This window comes from Copadichromis virginalis, linkage group LG4 (genome assembly GCF_057382275.1).
Source record: "Copadichromis virginalis isolate Kocher_CV1m ecotype Utaka linkage group LG4, C_Virginalis_male_GT1.1, whole genome shotgun sequence".
Lineage (NCBI taxonomy): Eukaryota > Metazoa > Chordata > Actinopteri > Cichliformes > Cichlidae > Copadichromis > Copadichromis virginalis.
Genome location: NC_140621.1, coordinates 2,275,262 through 2,293,413, shown reverse-complemented (window position 1 = coordinate 2,293,413; position 18,152 = coordinate 2,275,262). Strand labels below are relative to the sequence as shown.

General features: G+C 41.0%; 1 protein-coding gene across 1 annotated transcript; it reads left to right on the top strand.

Annotated features, from left to right (window-relative positions):
• Positions 1–58: 58 nt before the first annotated feature.
• On the top strand, positions 59–16,799 carry LOC146710535 (stonustoxin subunit alpha-like). The gene is made up of 4 exons (XM_085453103.1): positions 59–622; positions 8,071–8,244; positions 15,684–15,730; positions 15,879–16,799. Exons 2-4 carry the CDS (start codon positions 8,189–8,191, stop codon positions 16,412–16,414), a joined length of 639 nt encoding a protein of 212 aa, XP_085309229.1. The 5' UTR covers positions 59–622; positions 8,071–8,188; the 3' UTR covers positions 16,415–16,799.
• The last annotated feature ends 1,353 nt before the right edge of the window (positions 16,800–18,152 follow it).

The following is an 18,152-nucleotide window of genomic DNA, read 5'->3' as shown; positions in this document are numbered from 1 at the left end:
CCTCAAAACTGTAAATACAAAAAAGATGCACAAAATAGTTTTCCACCACATGAAATTTATTTTGAGTGTCTTCATAGTTTTATTTTTGAAATACACTAATTTCTATACACTGCAGGAAAAACGAAAATAAATATTATAGTGCAAATTTGCAAAAAAGCAGCATATGCATCAAAATAAACTATTTCCAGCAGTGCAATATGAGTCCTAAGCATCCCAGAAACAACACAGAAAGTCAGAAAGTCAAACATAACTTTAAAAAACACTAGTATAGGGTTATGAGGCCATGATGGTAAAAAATACATTTCTGCAAAAATGACATCACTTCCGGTTTTGGGCAGGTCATGGCGGATATGCGATAGTTCACGCTGATGTCAATTCCAAAGTAGGAAGTGTTACAAACAGCTGATCGGATCGGCAAAGCGTGTTTCTGGAATATTATGTTACGCAAAACAGAGTGTGCCCACTCTGACCGGCTTTAAAGGGTTAAGCAGCTGCATGCACTCCCGCGGACAGCGATCACTTTCTGGCAGACGATCACTTTTTGGCACAACACCTGGAGCTAAGGGGGCAAAACAATCGCATGAGTGCTGCTGTTTGGCTGAGGAAGAATAAAGTATTCATGGTAAGCCAATCACATGACCACTTCAAGATTACAAAGCAACAAGGTGACATATACCAGTTTTTAAATTGTGTTGATAGGTCACATAAAACCAGAGTCATGATAAACAATATATACGCAGCGTTTTTTTCCTCAATAGTTTCGTCACTTTTACTGTCTAAGGACAGCACAGCAAGCACTCTCTGCTTATGAGCAAAAAAAACCCAAATCATCCCTTTCCTGTTGGTGGAAAAATGAACCATGTCGACCAATCAAAAAAATGATATAGCAACATGACATTTGGTTGTTTAGGAAGAGGGGGAAGTTTTAGGAGTGACGGTGTGAGATGTGAGAGATTTGTGACGTTTAGCGTATTTGGAGTGTGTGCATAGTATGTTGTGTTGTGTAGTTAGTGTGTAGGGGAAAAAAGAACAAAAAAAGTTAGTGTGTAGTGTAGTGGATAGTTTTATGTTGTCTGTCAGAACAATGAGGCAATTGCTGAATGTTAAGTGCCCTGAGGCGACTGTTGTGATTTGGCACTATATAAATAGAGTTGAATTGAATGGAATTGTTACAGGTGCTGCCACAAAACCAGCAAATGCAGATTACAGTGTAAACGGTGTCTCCAGGTAGAAACAGCAGTGATACACCTGCTGCTGTCAGACCTGCAGGTATCAGGCTGTGATGTTCTCCTTTATGGTGGACAGAAATTATTTTTTTGGAGTGGCACAAATAATTTGTGGCATCTTATTTAATGCAGAACAGCTGATTGTTCTGTAAATAGTTTGAAATAGTTATTTTTAAAAAATCAAGGTAAAAGGTAAATTGTTACAAATAACAAAATGGTTGTTTGCAAACCTTGTGTATAGGATTTTAAGGGTGTTCGTCTTGTAACCGGAAGGTTGCCGGTTCGAGCCCCGGCTCGGACAGTCTCGGTCATTGTGTCTTTGGGCAAGACACTTCACCTAGCGCCTACTGGTGATGGCCAGAGGGGCCGATGGTGCGATATGGCAGCCTCGCTTCTGTCAGTCTGCCCCAGGGCAGCTGTGGCTACAACTGTCGTTGCCTCCACCAGTGTGTGAATGTGAGAGTGAATGAATAGTGGCATTGTAAAGCACTTTAAGGCCCGAAAAGCGCTATATAAATGCAATCCATTATTATTATTATTATTATTATTATTATTATTAAAATATTATTAAAATATTAAAATTATTAGATTTCAAGTTAATGATTTATTAAACATGTTTGTGGTTGTAACAGTAAAAAATATAACTTTTTCTACTCATATTGTTTTTTGTCTGATTTTAGGTCAATTGTGTTAATACAGTATGTCAAAATGAAAACATAACTGTAAATTCAGACACGTGAGGTTGTGCTGAAAAGAATGATACCAAACAGGCAAAGTAAATAGTTTTTAAAGGTGGAATATAGAGGTCAAATCAAAAGTAGTTAAAAATGGCCAATTATACCCTGGACCCCAGAGGGTTGAACATTTTTTTTTAAAGTAACGCAATAGTTACTTTTCAAGTAATTAATTACTTTTAGTAACTGACTTACAATATTTTAACTCTAAGTAACTACGTAGAGTTAACTATAGTTAGTAGTATAGTTACTAGAGATGGCACGATACCACTTTTTTATGTCCGATACCGATACCGATATCATAAATTTGGATATCTGCCGATACCGATATGAATCCGATATAGTGTTTTTTAATCAACAAAACTGTTTTTTTAAATATCTTGCTGCATTTTGTATAAGTTCATACTCAAGTTTAAAACAACAACTACACTAAAGCTATTCTGTTATACCTGTATGCAAAAAAAAATATTTCATAGTTCAGCAATACTGATCAATCTAATAAACTTAGACCTACACCATCCTCCCTATTCTGGTATTTTAAAGAGTACTTAGCGTAAATATTAAGCAACCTAACTAATAGGGTTCCAACTCCCAGCAACAACAAAAATAAATAAATAAAAAATAGGGAACCACCCCTCACGCTCCACCTCATGATGCTTAATCGACGTAATCAACCTTAATTTGATGCAGTGTGAAAAAAAATGCACAGAAATCAATTATTTTTCAAGAAATATTAAATAGATTCGACATCTTTCTTCAACAAAATTGCAGACTGCACAGATGGTACCTTCCCAAAGGAAAAAGTACTATAGCTTACCAGGGTATATATATTAGACTTAATAGTCACTATATACAGTAATTGACTGCTATTCCTTTTACATCAAATTAAAACTTTGGGTGTCAGATAATTATTTATTAAAAGCTCGACATTTTAAATGAGAATAAGAAAGAAAAGTATGTCTTTGTGCCCCCTTTTCCCTGTTAATGCCCTATCGGCCCCCCTGACTAAACTTTGCTAGATCCGCCCCTGCACAGTTACCAGCGTCAGCTACGTAGAAAAAGATCCTGGTGTAGAAAGTAATATTAAATAAATTGTAACAACAGCTTATCAAGCTTAAATGTGCTGCTGTTGTTCAGCCGATGGTTTCCTCTTTCTGGTGCAAAGTGGGCCAAAAACAAACAAGAGACACGGACTCGAGACAGAAAAGCCGATCAGCTGATCATTAAGCAGTTTCATGATTGAAGTAGCAGCAAGAAGAGGCAGTCGTTTGTTAAGCTTAACGCAGGAATGCTTTACAAACATTCAGAGATGGACTTACACACTTGCTTTACTTCTCTCGGGATAACTTTGTCGGAGATGAAATGCCGGGTTGCTAGTGAAGCTCCACATGCTATCCAGACCACCGACAGGTCCCGCATGCCACAGCCGCTCTATCACGTGATGCATACTGCTCCGACGTGCTAACGTTCTGAGGTGAGTTACGGCGTGTTGCAAGTTTTGTGAGGTGCTTTCGTGATATTTAATGGATCGGATTACATTTTTTATTTTTCTCCGATATCCGATCCAGTAATTTAGGTCAGTATCGGACCGATACCGATACGTAATATCGGATCGGTCCATCTCTAATAGTTACTAGTTACTTCTTGGTAACTACTAACTATAATTACTTGTTCAAAGTCACTTGCCCAACACTGATCCCAAACCATCTCCACTGGGTTTAGGTCAGGTGACTGTATCCTCACTACAGACCGAATAAATCACCTGAATTTGGAAGTCTGCCTCCGTGTTCTTTAACCGGAGCACACCCACCGTACCTGGCCACTCTAAATCAGCTAAACTCCTGGAGACAACACTTTGTCCATTTTATTTAGACACAGCGGCACCTCTGAAGCAAAGTGTTGTCCATTCTTCAAATTTCTATCCCTGGATAAATGAAAATACTCAAAATTTCAAGAGATATTCTGTCAAGTTAGAACGTTTATGGAAGGCTTCCAAGCTTGAGGTTCATCGAGTACATCTCAAGGAATCAATATCCTCACTTAACAACATGATAAAAAAGCTGGAACTGAATAGTTTTCAAATCTAATGGCTTCAGAAAAGAACCAAAGTATTGTTTGATACAATTATGAAAATTGTCTCTCCTGATATTCCTCGTGTACCAGTCTATACTAAATCTGATTGTAATGAATCATTGAACGAACGTGGAAAAAACAGTTGCAGAACAACTTAACGACTTTCTGGAGAAAAACAGTGTTCTGGACATTTTCCAGTCTGGTTTCTGTAAACTGTCCTCCACTGAGATGGCTTAACTTAAAGTGTGTGGTGACATTCTTATGAAGCGCCTTGAGGCGACTTTTGTTGTGATTTGGCGCTATATAAATAAAATTGAATTGAATTGAATTGAATTCTGATGGCAGCAGACTCTGGAGAGTGCACTGAGTTGGATGTCTCCTCTGCTTTTGATACTGTTGATCACAGCATCATGATAAATAGGCTGAAGGACTTGTTCAGGATTACTGGTGTTGCTTTAAAATGGTTTGTCGTATCTACTGTATCTGAGAGATCTTTGACTGTCTGTATGAATCATGTGTTGTCTGAAACATCCGTTCTGCCTTCTGGGGTACCTCAAGGATCTGTTTTAGGCCCGATTCTCTTTTTGGTTTATATACGTCCTCTAGGCCACAGGTGACAAACGCCAGGCCTCGAGGGCTGGTGTCCTGCAGTTTTTAGATGTTTCCTTGATCCATCACATCTGATTTAAATGGTTAAATTCCTCCTCAACACGTCCTGAGGTTCTCCAGAGGCCTGGTAATGAATTTGATTCAGGTGTGCTGACCCAGGGTTAGACCTAAAACCTGCAGGACACCGGCCCTCGAGGCCTGGAGTTCCCCACCCCTGCTCTAGGCCAAATTATCAGATATTACAATAATATTTCTTATCATCTCTACGCTGATGACATTCAGACATTAAGTTATACTGTTCTTTCAAAGATTCTCAGTTTGATACATTTTCTTGTTTAAATAATTGTCTTTCAGGAATCAAATAATTGTGAAACTTCAACTTTCTCCAGTTTAATACGGATAAAACAGAAACTTTGATCATTGCTCCTGATCACATGTCTTCAGAAATTAGGCAGCAGATCAGTTTTTAGGTCCTTCCATTAAATCGAGTCTCAGAAACTTAGGTGTTATTTTCGACAGTTCAATGTTGCTTGAGAAACTCTCTAAACAACTGTTTCAAAACTGTTTTTATCATCCAAGAAACATTTCTAAACTCAGACTGGTGTCAAAGGCAGAACTTGAGATGATTCTTCATGCTTTTATCTCTACTCACTTGGAGTATTGTAATGGTCTTTTTACTTGTCTCAACAAATCAGCTCTGGAGCTTCACACTGTACAGAATGCTGCGGCGAGACTTTTAACTGGCACAAACAAGAGGTCACACATTACTCCAGTTTTGGCTTCTCTTCATTGGTTGCCACTAAATTTTAGGGTTCATTTTAACATTATACTCATAACTTTTAGAGCTGTACATGGTGAAGCTCCTCAGTGCATCTCTGACCTGTTGAAACCTCATGCTTCATACCGAGCACTTAGGTCTTTAGGTCAGAGGTCACTATTGGTCCCACAGACTCGGTTCAACACACGTGGGGATCGAGCTTTTCAGGCACCGAGGCTGTGGAACTCCCTGCTGTTATCTTTATGCTGTCTAGACTCCACTGACTCTTTGAAAAAGCAGATGAAGACATTTCTATACAAACGAGATTATGTGCTATATAAATATATTCTACTTACTTACTTGAATAATAGTTCATTTATGAATATTTTTTTATTAAAATATTTATTTTCTTTACTTTATCACCCAATTAAATTATAATTCTGTAAATAAGGGTGATAGTGTGGCCTGTGTAGGTTGTCTTCAGGTTCTCTGCTTCCTCCCACAGTCCAAAAACATGCATGCTGGGTTAACTGGAGTGATTGTGAGCATAAATGCATAAGTGTTTACCTGGCTACATCACCGTGGTTACTGATGCTGAACCTATAACCTGGTCTGGATCAGGTTATATTCAGAGTGTGTGTTTTAAAATTGACTGAAGTGCCTCGTTTTCACTGAGCCTTTCATTTACAGAAAGCTTTAAGTGTGATATAGATTCAGTCATATCTGACTAATGTCAGTGAGTGAGGCCGAGCTGTAAAGTCACATTTCTGCTAATTAGCACACCAGCTAACTAGCACACCGGCTATCTAGCAAACCAGCTAAGTAGCAGACCAGCTAACTAGCGAACCGGCTAACTAGCACACTGGCTAACTAGTACACCAGCCGACTAGCGAACCGGCTAACTAGCATACCAGCTAACTAGCACACCAGCTGACTAGCGAACCGGCTAAATAGCACACCGGCTAACTAGCACACCAGCTAACTAGCAGACCAGCTAACTGCAGCCACAGGCTGAAGGACGATTAAATGTAGTGGAGATATCAGGGATTACACTGGTGTGTCCGATTCACTCTTTAGCACTCCAGTCACTCTGGTGTGTCAGCCAGAGCACCACTGAAGGCCCAGCGTGTGGAATAAGGAGCTTAAGGTTTGGTTTGAGGCACTTTATTCTTTCACTGATTGATTCTTGTGGCTGTGATCACGTGTGTGGTTTCTTACAAAAAGGAAGTACACAATACAAATACATGACAAATAAGATGAATAGATAAGATACATATCCAGTTATATGCATACGTCAGTATAGCTAACATAACCATATATAAGGTCAAAGATCACAGTACTATAATGCAGTAATGTTAAACACAAAGGTGTATATCTACATAAATCTATCCTATCAGTGATCAGAGTACTGTAGTATACTTCTACTACTTACACTATACAAACTAAACTGCATTAGTGTGACTTTAAGTTACCATCAGTACAGACGAACTGATGGTAGTTGGACAAAATAAAGGCTTTGCAATTATTGTGAAGGGCTTCCGGTTAAAGTAAGATCAGCTGATTACCTCATAACAAATTGTTTGCTATAGAATGCAGCTCCCAGTCTTCATTAATATCATGTACTATAACTCCCAGGTCTACAGAGAGACCAACAGCTGGTGCACGTTGTAACGCTGTGGCTGTCGTAGTCTCTCCTTTTTCTACAGCTCATTTGTTCTTCTTGTGATGGTGCGTCTTGAGGGAGGCTCATACATGCGGTCATTTGTTGATCCTAAGAACGTTCCTCAGACCGACTTCTTCAACAACACTAATTGGCCTGAAGTTTGTAGCTACTCACTTCACTGTGGCGTCTGTTAGCTTGTCTTTCTTTGGTTTATCTTGACTCCTCCCACTAGCTGAATCTACGTAGTCTGCCCAAGCCTCCCACCTCTGTTTGTTTGGGTGGTTTGTTTGCTGCCATCAACAGCGTGTAATGCATTTAAGTGATACTTCAGACATGAAGTACTGCGACAATAAAAAACTCAACTTTGCTTAAAAATAACTTTAGTTGTATCAACACTGCCCTCTGGAATAATTAGACTTTGGTGACAAACTGATGTGATCTCCATGTTTCCTTTGTTGGACTGTGGGCGAGTGTCAGAACTGGATGTACTGAGTAACATGTGGAGTTTAAATATGTGTCAGTTCCAGTTTTAGAGCTCTAAAGTGCAGCTATCATGTTAGGAATATGTTAGGAATAGACAGGAACACTGAGCACACTGAGGTCAAATCTTTATTTATCCAGTTCATCTGTAGGCTGAGCTCAGTCCATCCATTTAGTGAAATGATGTTTAAAGGTCTCCTTGTTCTGTGAGCGTGCACAGATCCTGAAGCAGAAAGCCTGGGTTAACAGAGAAATGATCATCACTGTGATGATGCTCACCATCTCTGACTGGGATTTGAGGTTTTGTCAAAGCAGCAAAGAAAGCCTGGCTATGTTGGACTGGGTGTGGAAGCAGCTCCCAGTTTGAGTTCAGGAGACAGACACCCTCTCTACTTTGACGATCAGCTTCAAACTTTCCTTTTTGATAAAACTTATAGTTAGAGCTGGATCAGGTGACCCTGAACCATCACTTAGTTATGCTGCTATAGAGATGGATAACAGATGGATTGTTGTTTTGTGTGTCTGCAGTCTGTCAGGCTGTCTGATCACAGAGGAAGGCTGTACTTCTCTGGCCTCAGCTCTGACCTCCAACCCCTCCCATCTGAGAGAGCTGGACCTGAGCTACAATCATCCAGGTGACTCAGGAATGAAGCTTCTGTCGGCTGGACTGAAGGATCCAGGCTGGAGACTGGACACTCTCAGGTATGGAGAGAATGTCTGATATAGGAGGAAGAGCTGGAATCATTTCCTGTGTCTTTCACTCACTTCCTGTTTGTTTCCTGCAGATGAGACATGAACAATCACACATGCAGGAATATTTTCAGGGACAGACACACTAGTCTAGCTGGATAGTACATGGATATTTATGTAGGGGGTCTTCAAGGAGTCTGTTTGCAGGAACATTAATGATAACTGATAAGTCATGTTGAGAGTTTCATTAAAAGTAGACTTACAGTTAGGTAATATTTGGACAGAGACAACATTTTGTAACTTTAGATACAAGTATCAGCCATGTGTGTGTTTCCCATGCTGTATGTCCACAGTCACAGTGACAGTCAGTGACACTGACAGAAGGATGAAACAAGGCTGTGAATCATTTCAGTCTGTGTGTGTGACAAAGAGGCAGACAGGAGCAGCTAACATTTGGAAATGGAAGCTTACTGGAAACACTACATTCACGGCTGAATTCACAATAGATTTGTTCTCAAGTGCACATTTAGCAGCTAATGCTAATACTGTTTTCCCTTTGCTTTCTACAGCAGCTATTGCTAAGTAGGCCACTTTGCTCCGCTAAGGATTTGTGTGACCATGATGGAGACTCTGATAAGCTAATGCTGCTAAGCTAATGCTGTTTACGGGCCCTGTTAGAATCAATATTTCATTCTCATTCTGTTGTTTGAGAACAATATTAACGTTTCACATCATTATAACACAAGAGAAAAGGGTATTGGCATTAGCTACTAGTGCTTATTCACCTCAAATTACCTTTAGCTGCTAATGGCAGCCTACTTAGCATTAACTCCTCACTAATATAATGCTAATTTACATCAAATTAGCATTAACTGCTCATATTGTTATAAGGAAAGAGAAAACGGTATTAGCATTTGCTGCTAATAATTATTCACCCCTAATTAGAATAAGCCGCTAAAAGCAGCCAACTTAGCATTAATTCCTCACTTTGTTGTTACCCAACGGAAAAGAGTATTAGTATTAGCTACTATCATTTTTAATAAGTAAGAGAAAACAGTATTAGCAGTAGCGCATAATGCTAATTCACGTCAACGTAGTATTAGTTAATAATGGCAGCCTACTTAGCATTAACTGCTCACTAATATAATGCTAATTCGCATCAAATTAGCATTAGCTGCTCAAGTTGTTATAAGGAAAAAGAGAAAACGGTATTAGTATTAGCTGCTAATAATTATTCACCCCTAATTAGAGTTAGCCCCTAATGGCAGTCTACTTAGCATTAACTCCTGACATTGTTATAATGCAGGGGAAAAGAGTTACCATTATCGGATAATGCTAATTCTCATCAAATTAGCATTAGTTAATAACGGTAGACTTCATATCATTAGCTGCTGTCATTCTTACAAAGCAAACAGTATGAGCATTAGCTGTTAATCCTTTTTCATCTAAAATTAGAATTAGCCACTAATGGCGTATTGTTAAAAAGTAAGAAAAAACATTGTTAGCATAAGCGGATAATGCTAATTCATCTCAAATTAGTATTAGCTAATAATGGCACCTGCTTAGCATTAGCTGGTCACATTGTTATAAGGCAAGAAAATATGGTATTAGCATTAGCTGCCAATTTCTATTTACCTAAAATTAGCATTAGCCACTAATGGTAGCCTATAGCAAAAACTTCTTAATGCTAAATGAAGTTAATTAATGCTAAGTAGGTTTAACTGAAATTAAAGTAGTGTTAGCATTAGCTGCTGATATTGTTAAAAGGTAAGATAAAACATTGCTAGCAGCAGCGGATAATGCTAACACACATAATAATTAGCATTACCTAATAATGGCAGCCTTCTTAGCATTAGCTGCTCATATTGTTATAATGCAAGGGAAAAGAGTTGGCAAAAACAGTGTTAGCATTAGTGGATAATGCTAATTCACCTAAATTAGCATTAGCTAATAATGGCTACGTACTTAGCATTACCTACTAATATTGATATAAAGCAAGAAAATATGGTATTAGCATTAGCTTCTAATGCTTTCTCATCTAAAATTAGAATTAGCCACTAATGGCATCCTATTTAGCATTAACTCTTCACATCGCAAGGGAAAAATTAGAATTCAATAAAAAAAAAAAAGTGTTCACATTAGCTACTTGTATTGTTAAAAAGTAAGAAAAAACATTGTTAGCATAAGGGGATAATGCTAATTCACCTCAAATTAGTATTAGCTAATAACGGCAACCTACATAGCATTAGCTGGTCACATTGTTATAAAGCAAGAAAATATGGTATTAGCATTATCTGCCAATTCCTATTCACCTAAAATTAGCATTACCTGCTAATGGCAGTCTACTTAGCATTAACTCCTCACTAATGTGATGCTAATTCACATTAAATTAGCTTTAGCATTAGCTGCTAGCATCAGCCTACCTAGCACTAGCTGCTCACATTGTTAAAAGGGAAGAGAATACGATATTAGCATTAGCTGGTAATATTTATTCACCCCTAATTAGAATTAGCCACTAATGGCAGCATACTTAGCGTTAACTCCTCACATCGTTGTAATGCAAATGAGGCTAACTTGCATTAAATTAGACTGCTGTTATTAGCTAATGCTATTTAGCAGTAGCTGCTCACATTGTTATAAAGCAAAGGAAAACGATATGAGCATTAGGTTCTAATGCGTATTTGCCTTAAATTAGACGTAGGTGCTAATGGCAGCCTACTTAGCATTAGCAGCTCAGATGTTATAATGCTAGGAAAAAGAGTGTTAGCATTAGCCGTTCACATTGTTATAAAGTTAAGGGAAATAGTGTTAGCATTAGCTACTCACATTTTTAAAAAAAGTAAGTGTTAGCATTAGTGCATAATGCTAATTCATGTCAAATTAGCATTAGTTAATAACGGCAGCCTATTTAGCATTAGCAGATAATGTTGACCTTGGCCCACTGGAAAAGTTAAGAACTAAAGATTTAGGAGTGTTTCTCGATAGCTCTTTCTCGTTTGAGAAACAAATGAATTCTGTTATTAAAACCAGCTGTAAGGTTTATATTGTTGATTGTCATTTATGCTTAGAAATATTTACTCATATATGCTTAGAGTTGTATAATCGATTGCATGATGATAGAGGTTTGATCCTTAGTAGTCTGTAAAGACTCTGTGTGCCTTCCAGAGTGCTCTGGCATGCACACACCACTTGGGGCCATGAGAGAGGTCGTACCCTCTCTTACTGATTTATGGTGTAGGACAGGGGTCTCAAACTCAATTTAGCTGGGGGCCGCTGCAGGCAGAGTCTGGGTGAGGCTGGGCCGCATTAGGTTTTCCACAAGAAAGACATGGTTAAAAAATTCCAATCTTCTCAAATCTCTTTATTTTTATTTTTTAACACAAAATATTAAAAATAAATAAACAAATTAAGAATTAATAAGAAAATAAATCAATCTGTAATACATAAATAAAACAATAATAAGATATTTTTAGTCAGTGAACTTGTGTGTATCTTTCAGTCTTCTATATCTGCTGTATTTAGATTGAAATGTCTGTATTAACAGTTCTATAACCTTCTTCTGAACATGAATGGAACACTGTAGAAAATGAACTGTTCTTCTGAACATGGCTTCTCTTGCCTACTCCTTGCTGCTAGAGACCTGGCAGCGTTTCCTCTCGCATAGCCGAGCCAGATTTGGCCTGAGGGAGGAAGCAGTTGCGACCCTCAGTATGTCTTGAAGATGATCATCCGTAAGTCTGGACCTGTACTTGGACTTATTGAAGTTCAAAGTGGAGAAGAGCTTTTGGCACAAGTATGTGCTACCAAAAAGGCACATGGTCCACTTGAACATTCGGGAAAGCCGAGGGAAACTAGGGCTCAATTCTCTCAAAAATTGTCCAAGCTTGTCTGCTTTTCCACTCACCTCCCTGAACTTTGCTTTGAGTTCAGAGTTGCACTGCAGCTCAATGAGCTCCATTTGAAGCACAGAAGGGGCATCTTGCACATCAAAGGAGAAGGGGTCCGCAAAAATGTGAAAGGTGGCTCTGTGTGTCTTGAAGTCAGCAAATCTGTGATCAAATTCCTCCTGTAGCCTCAAAATGACATCAACATACTCGTCAGCACTGAATGGTGTGCCTGCATCCACGAGTGCCTTGCATGCTGGGAAATGGCAAAGGTTTGTCTGAGAGAGCTGAGCTTTCCAGAGCGCCAGTTTTGTGGAGAATGCTCTCACGTTGTCATAGGCAGCACTGACAAGTTGCCCCTGGCCTTGTAACGTCTTGTTCAGTACATTAAGCTCATGTGTCATATCAACAAGAAAAGCTGAGTCCATGAGCCATTTGGGATCAGTTAGCACAGGAACACTAACTCCATCCTTCTCCATGAAGGCTTCACTTCTGCTCTCAACTCAAAAAGTCTCTTTAATACATTTCCCCTGCTGAGCCAACGTACCTCAGTGAAGTCGAGCACATCCCCATATTCTGACTCCATTTCCTCTAGAAAAGCACAGAACCTTCGGTGCTTTAAGCCCCTGGATCTGATTTGGTTGATGCATTTCACAACAATAGACATCACATTGTCAAACTTCAGGCATTTGCTGCAAAGGACCTGCTGATGGATGATGCAGTGCAGAGCAATGGCCTCCTCCACGCCTTCCTCTTCCAGTTTGTTTTGTGCCACCAGTCCATGTTTCCTCCCTGTCATTGATGGCGCTCCATCTATTGTTATTCCAACAAACCTCTTCCATGGCAAACCAACATTCTCAATGGCATCACACAGCTTGTAAATATCTGCTGAGCGGTGGTCTGGCCATGCATTGGAATTACTGTGAGCAGCTCCTCCATCACTTCAAAACTGTCACCAACACCACGGACATACATTGGGAGCTGGGCAGTGTCGGTGATGTCTGTGGTCTCATCAAGAGCGACTGAGTATACACTGAAACATTTGGCTTTCTCACACAGTTGGTCATAAATGTCACTTGACAGGTCAGAAATGCGATCTGCTGCGGTGTTGGCAGAAAGGCTGATGTTGCTAAACTGACCTTTCTTTCCCGGACAGACTATATTTGCAGCCTGCAATATGCACTTTTAGACAAATGCACCTTCTGTGAATGGCTTCCCTGCTTTAGCAATCATCTCACTAACCACGTGGCTCCGACTGCTGCATTATTCTCTTTGGTTGCTTTCTTGGAGAAATCTTGCTGCCTCAGTAGATCTGTTTTAAGACTGGCAACCCGGTTCGCTCTCTCGTCTCCCTGGTATTTTGCATCCAGCTCAGCATGTCTAGTTGTGTAATGACGTTTCAAATTGTATTCCTTGTGCAGCGCAACTTTCTCTGTGCAAATAAGACAGGTCGGGGTGCCCCTGTGCTCAACAAAGAAATATTGCATTGCCCACTTTTCCTGAAATTGTCGGTGCTCATCACCAACCTTTCTCTTCACCGCAGGCTTTGAAAAAGACATGTTTGGGGCTATGTGACATTTATAATTCTACTTGGTGTCACTGTCGCATTGAAGTTTCAATCAAGCGTTTAGCCGACGGACGGGGAACGTCTCAACGCGTAGAGAACGTCATTTCTGCTTCTTTTTCTTGCAACCGTAGCACGGCGATCGGCAGATAAAAAGCCGGTAGCAGTCTCCTTTGTTTTTACGCTCGATGTTCATGTCTTTCATGACGACACGAACACCGTGGCGTTTGCAGATGGTAGAAAGTGCAGGGATAGCGAGCGCAAAAAAGGCGACTGCTCACGGCGCCGGGCTGTTGTTACAGGAGAAAGAAGCGGAAATGACACCGTGACATATAACAAATAACATCAGCTGTTTCTGATGTTAGTTGTTTTGACTGCTTTTACATTATATTGAAATATATGTAATGTTCATGTTTGCTGCAATGCAAACGCAGTGATGCAAATAAAAACATGGAGCCACAAATTACGGTGCGACCCTATAATTAGTCCGGGTTACCGGGGACTGTTGTTGCCGATGAACAGGTGTCGCTATGTGACTGCAGACTAAATTGGGCTGCATTGAGTTCATGACTTTTCTTTTATCCCGCCGCCTACGCATCACTGTGAGAGTTAATATGAGATCTCTCTCTGTGGAAAAATAACTTTAAATCCCACTGACGTGTGTATAAATCTATATACGTATAATGTCCCGCTGGGCAGCAACTTAAAAAAACAACTTTTTTTGAAGTGTTGTGAACGCAGCGCGCTGGGGCGAATGTCGGCGTTTGCCCAATAGAAAGGAGGAAGCCAGCCAGGCACAGGAAAGAAAGAAACACTCCAGGGCAACGCTGCTGGAACTTTGACTCATTGAGAAATGTTTCCCTGCTTGCATCAAGCCCGGCTGGTGTCCCCTGAGATCCATATCCCACCCTGATTGGTGGGTTAATTCAGCTCCGCCCACAACACTGTAAAGTGTCATACATTATCAAACTAACATTACATTTTCATATTAAGGTGGGGCCAAAAACTATCGTCCGGCAGGCCGCAATTGGCCCGCGGGCCGCGAGTTTGAGACCCCTGGTGTAGGAGGACACCTACTCTGTGTCTGGTTAAGTATAAGAGCCCTTTGTTAGGGGGACCGCTGGACTCTTAGCACCAGCTTTGGGGTCACAGGGTCACATCTGGAACACACACACACACACACACACGCACAGACACACACACACACACATACACACAGACACACACACACACACACACACACACACACACACACACACACACACACACACTATGCACAGACTGGTACTCTTTGTTCATACCTGTGTAAGACGTCATAATGAACTTGTGCATATTCATGTAAGCTCAATAAAGAGCAGTGTTACGAGGGAGCAGACGAGAGCGACTGAGGTCAAGTGAAGGAACGGCGCTGTCACAGTTCTCTCCCTCATCAATTGTCTGGTTCCAGCGGTGGGTCTGTGCTAGACGACCCATCACCAGCTTTTTCCACTGGTTACCAGTACGTGGTAGAATCCACTTCCAGATCTGGTTGTCTTTAAATCTGTGAATGGATTGGCTCCATCTTATCTCTCTTTAACAAAAGAATCCAAGTGGAGCCCTCAGGTCTGCAGATAAGCAGCTTCTGACCAGAACTAGACGTAAAAACAGAGGTGAGCTTTATCGATGGCTGCAGCCAAACTCTGGAACAGTCGCCCTTCACATCAGGTCGTCACCAACACTGGACATTTTTAAAAGCCGGTTGGAAACACATTTGTACTCTGTAGCTTTCAATCCTGACCAGTCTTTATAGTCATTACTGTGTATGTTTCCTATTTTCTCTCTACTCTGTGCAGCACTTTGGCTCAAGCTGTTTTTAAATGTGCTGATAAATAAATGTAGATTTCTTTGAATAAAACAGTGGAGCCGAGCTTTGAGCTCAGTGTGTAACAGTGTGTGTGTGAGAGCCATGTAATGTCCATGTGTGCATGCTGACTGTGCTGCTCTGACCCCCCTCCTCCTTTCAGGGTGGAGCCTGCTGGAGTCCGATGGTTGAGACCAGGTCTGAGGAAGTGTAAGTGTGTTTTTAATGGGATTCATGAAAACAAAGCAGCACACATTCAACCATCTTCATCATGTCAGGAGTCATCATCAAAGTGTCAATCAATGAACAGATGATGGATCAATAACTGCAGCTGGATTGTGTTTGTTCTCTCCATCAGATTCCTGTCAACTCACAATCGACACAAACACAGTGAACACAGAGCTCCAACTGTCTGACAACAACAGGAAGGTGACACGTGTGTGGAAGGTTCAGTCATATCCTGATCATCCAGACAGATTTGATTATTATCCTCAGCTGCTGTGTAGAAATGGTCTGACTGGTCGCTGTTACTGGGAGGTCGAGTGGAGAGGAAGAGTTTATATATCAGTGAGTTACAGAAGCATCAGAAGGAAAGGAGTCAGTGATGACTGTTTGTTTGGATACAATGATCAGTCCTGGAGTCTGGTCTGCACTGATGATGGTCCTCATTCTGTCTGGCACAATAAGAGACAAACATCCATCTCCTCCTCCTCCTCCTCCTCCTCTGTCTCTAACAGAGCAGCAGTGTATGTGGACTGTCCTGCTGGCACTCTGTCCTTCTACAGAGTCTCCTCTGACACTCTGATCCACCTCCACACCTTCAACACCACATTCACTCAAACTCTTTATCCTGGGTTTTATGTCTCTCCTGGTGCCTCAGTGTCCCTGTGCTGAGTGGAGTGTAAAGAGTGTCTCCTGTTACAGAAACACTCTGACTGTTGAACAGATAGTTCAGTCTGTACATGTCTGTCTCTTTCACTCACAAACACGTTTTCAGATTCATGGATTCAATCAGTTGATGTTTGAAACTCTTCTAAATGATTCCTTGTAAACTTCTTCCTCTTCAGTCACAAACAAACAGGAAGTGATGTCACATGTGTTCCTGTCCACACAGCAGAATGAGTCTATTGCTGACAGTGATGTACAAACAGAGTGAGCATTTCTGAGGCCCAAAATAAACTGAGTAGTTCACTGAATGAACAATGGACTGTGAGCTCAGTTCCTTCATCATTAGTATGGATTATGTATGTATATGTATTATATTAGTATCATATATATCAGGTGCTGCTGCTTTCAGTCATTGTGCAAATGTGCTGTTTGTAAGCTTGTAAAGCTGCAGTCAGCTGAGACTGAAGAAGTCACCTGATCAGTGAGCAAACGTTTCTGAAAACGTCCAGATGAACAGAATCAACCTTTTGGGATCAGCCAGCAATGCAGCATCATTGTTGTTCAGCTTCAGAGGTTTGCAGGAATGAACTGATGACCAGAAACAGCTGCAAAGTCCAAGAAAATACCAGCTGGAGTTCAGCTGCATTTGAAGAAGTCAAAGAAAAGTAAGGATGGCAAAGGGCGACGTTTTCTTCCAAAGAGCTGCAAACATGGTCGACGCCTCATTAGAAGAATCATCTGGACATTTGTGAGGAACTCTAACCAAGAAAGCAACGTCACACAGATCCAACAGACAGTTTCCATGACTGCAAGTGTTGAGTGGAAAAATGCTACATTGCATTATTGCATCCTCTCACCACAGGAGGCGCTGTTGGCACCACTGATTGCTGATCAGCTGTTCTCTGATGATCTGATTGATACTGTGAATAACGGGACTCACTGAACTCTGTGACACAGTGAAGATTACAGAGTTTAACTTCAACATCTGACTGACGTCACACAGACAGAAGGATGAACCAGTGAGGCACAGAACACAGTTACTGGAGATACTGGATCAGCTCCATGTGAACCTCTGATGGAGAAGCTGCTGAGCCAGAGAAACATCAGGACATGACAGCAGCTGCACTTATCTAACAACATGTAGCAGAGCTGATCTATGTTAGAGGATCTATCACAGCAGCTGAAGCCAAAGTCCAACACTGGATACCAGCTGAGCCTGTGCTGAGTGTAGTGTTACAGGAAAAGGGCAGAAACACTGGTAGCTCCCAGTGATGCTGACTGGGGCACAGAGCTGAATGATGCAGCATCAGGACACTGTTTCAGTCTGACTGACAGAGAAACCTGTAGCTGTATCTACATGTGAGGCAGAGGCCACACAAGCAGCTTTCTATGTTTCACAGTGACTGAGATCTTCAGTGGGGGTGGACATGCTCCTGTACAGACCTCTGAGGAGAACCAAGGTGCAGTCAAAGAGTCCAGTCTGTCCTCACAGATGTGAACATGTGCTTTCATCAGGTCTGCTGTCAGCTAGCAGGCTCACATCAGAATCACTGTTCCTGAAAAACACAGTCTGTGTGACATCATCAGTCAGCTGATGGTCCCAGATCTGAATGGTTTCTGTCTCTACTGAGGAAGTCAGAGAATATCACTGAGGTGTGGATCAGGTCTGAGTGAGCTGTGGAGGGACAGCTTTAAACAGTCCACAGGTCTCACGTCCTGCTCAGTCTGGTAGCAGATACCTCGT

What these genes read in the sequence shown, in the direction of transcription:
- LOC146710535 (XM_085453103.1), top strand. Translation starts at nt 8,189, where the DNA reads ATGAAGCTTCTGTCGGCTGGACTGAAGGATCCAGGCTGGAGACTGGAC. An exon ending in TGGAGACTGGACACTCTCAG is followed by an intron (nt 8,245 to 15,683) that starts GTATGGAGAGAA and finishes TCCTCCTTTCAG; the next exon opens with GGTGGAGCCTGCTGGAGTCC. An exon ending in GAGACCAGGTCTGAGGAAGT is followed by an intron (nt 15,731 to 15,878) that starts GTAAGTGTGTTT and finishes TCTCTCCATCAG; the next exon opens with ATTCCTGTCAACTCACAATC.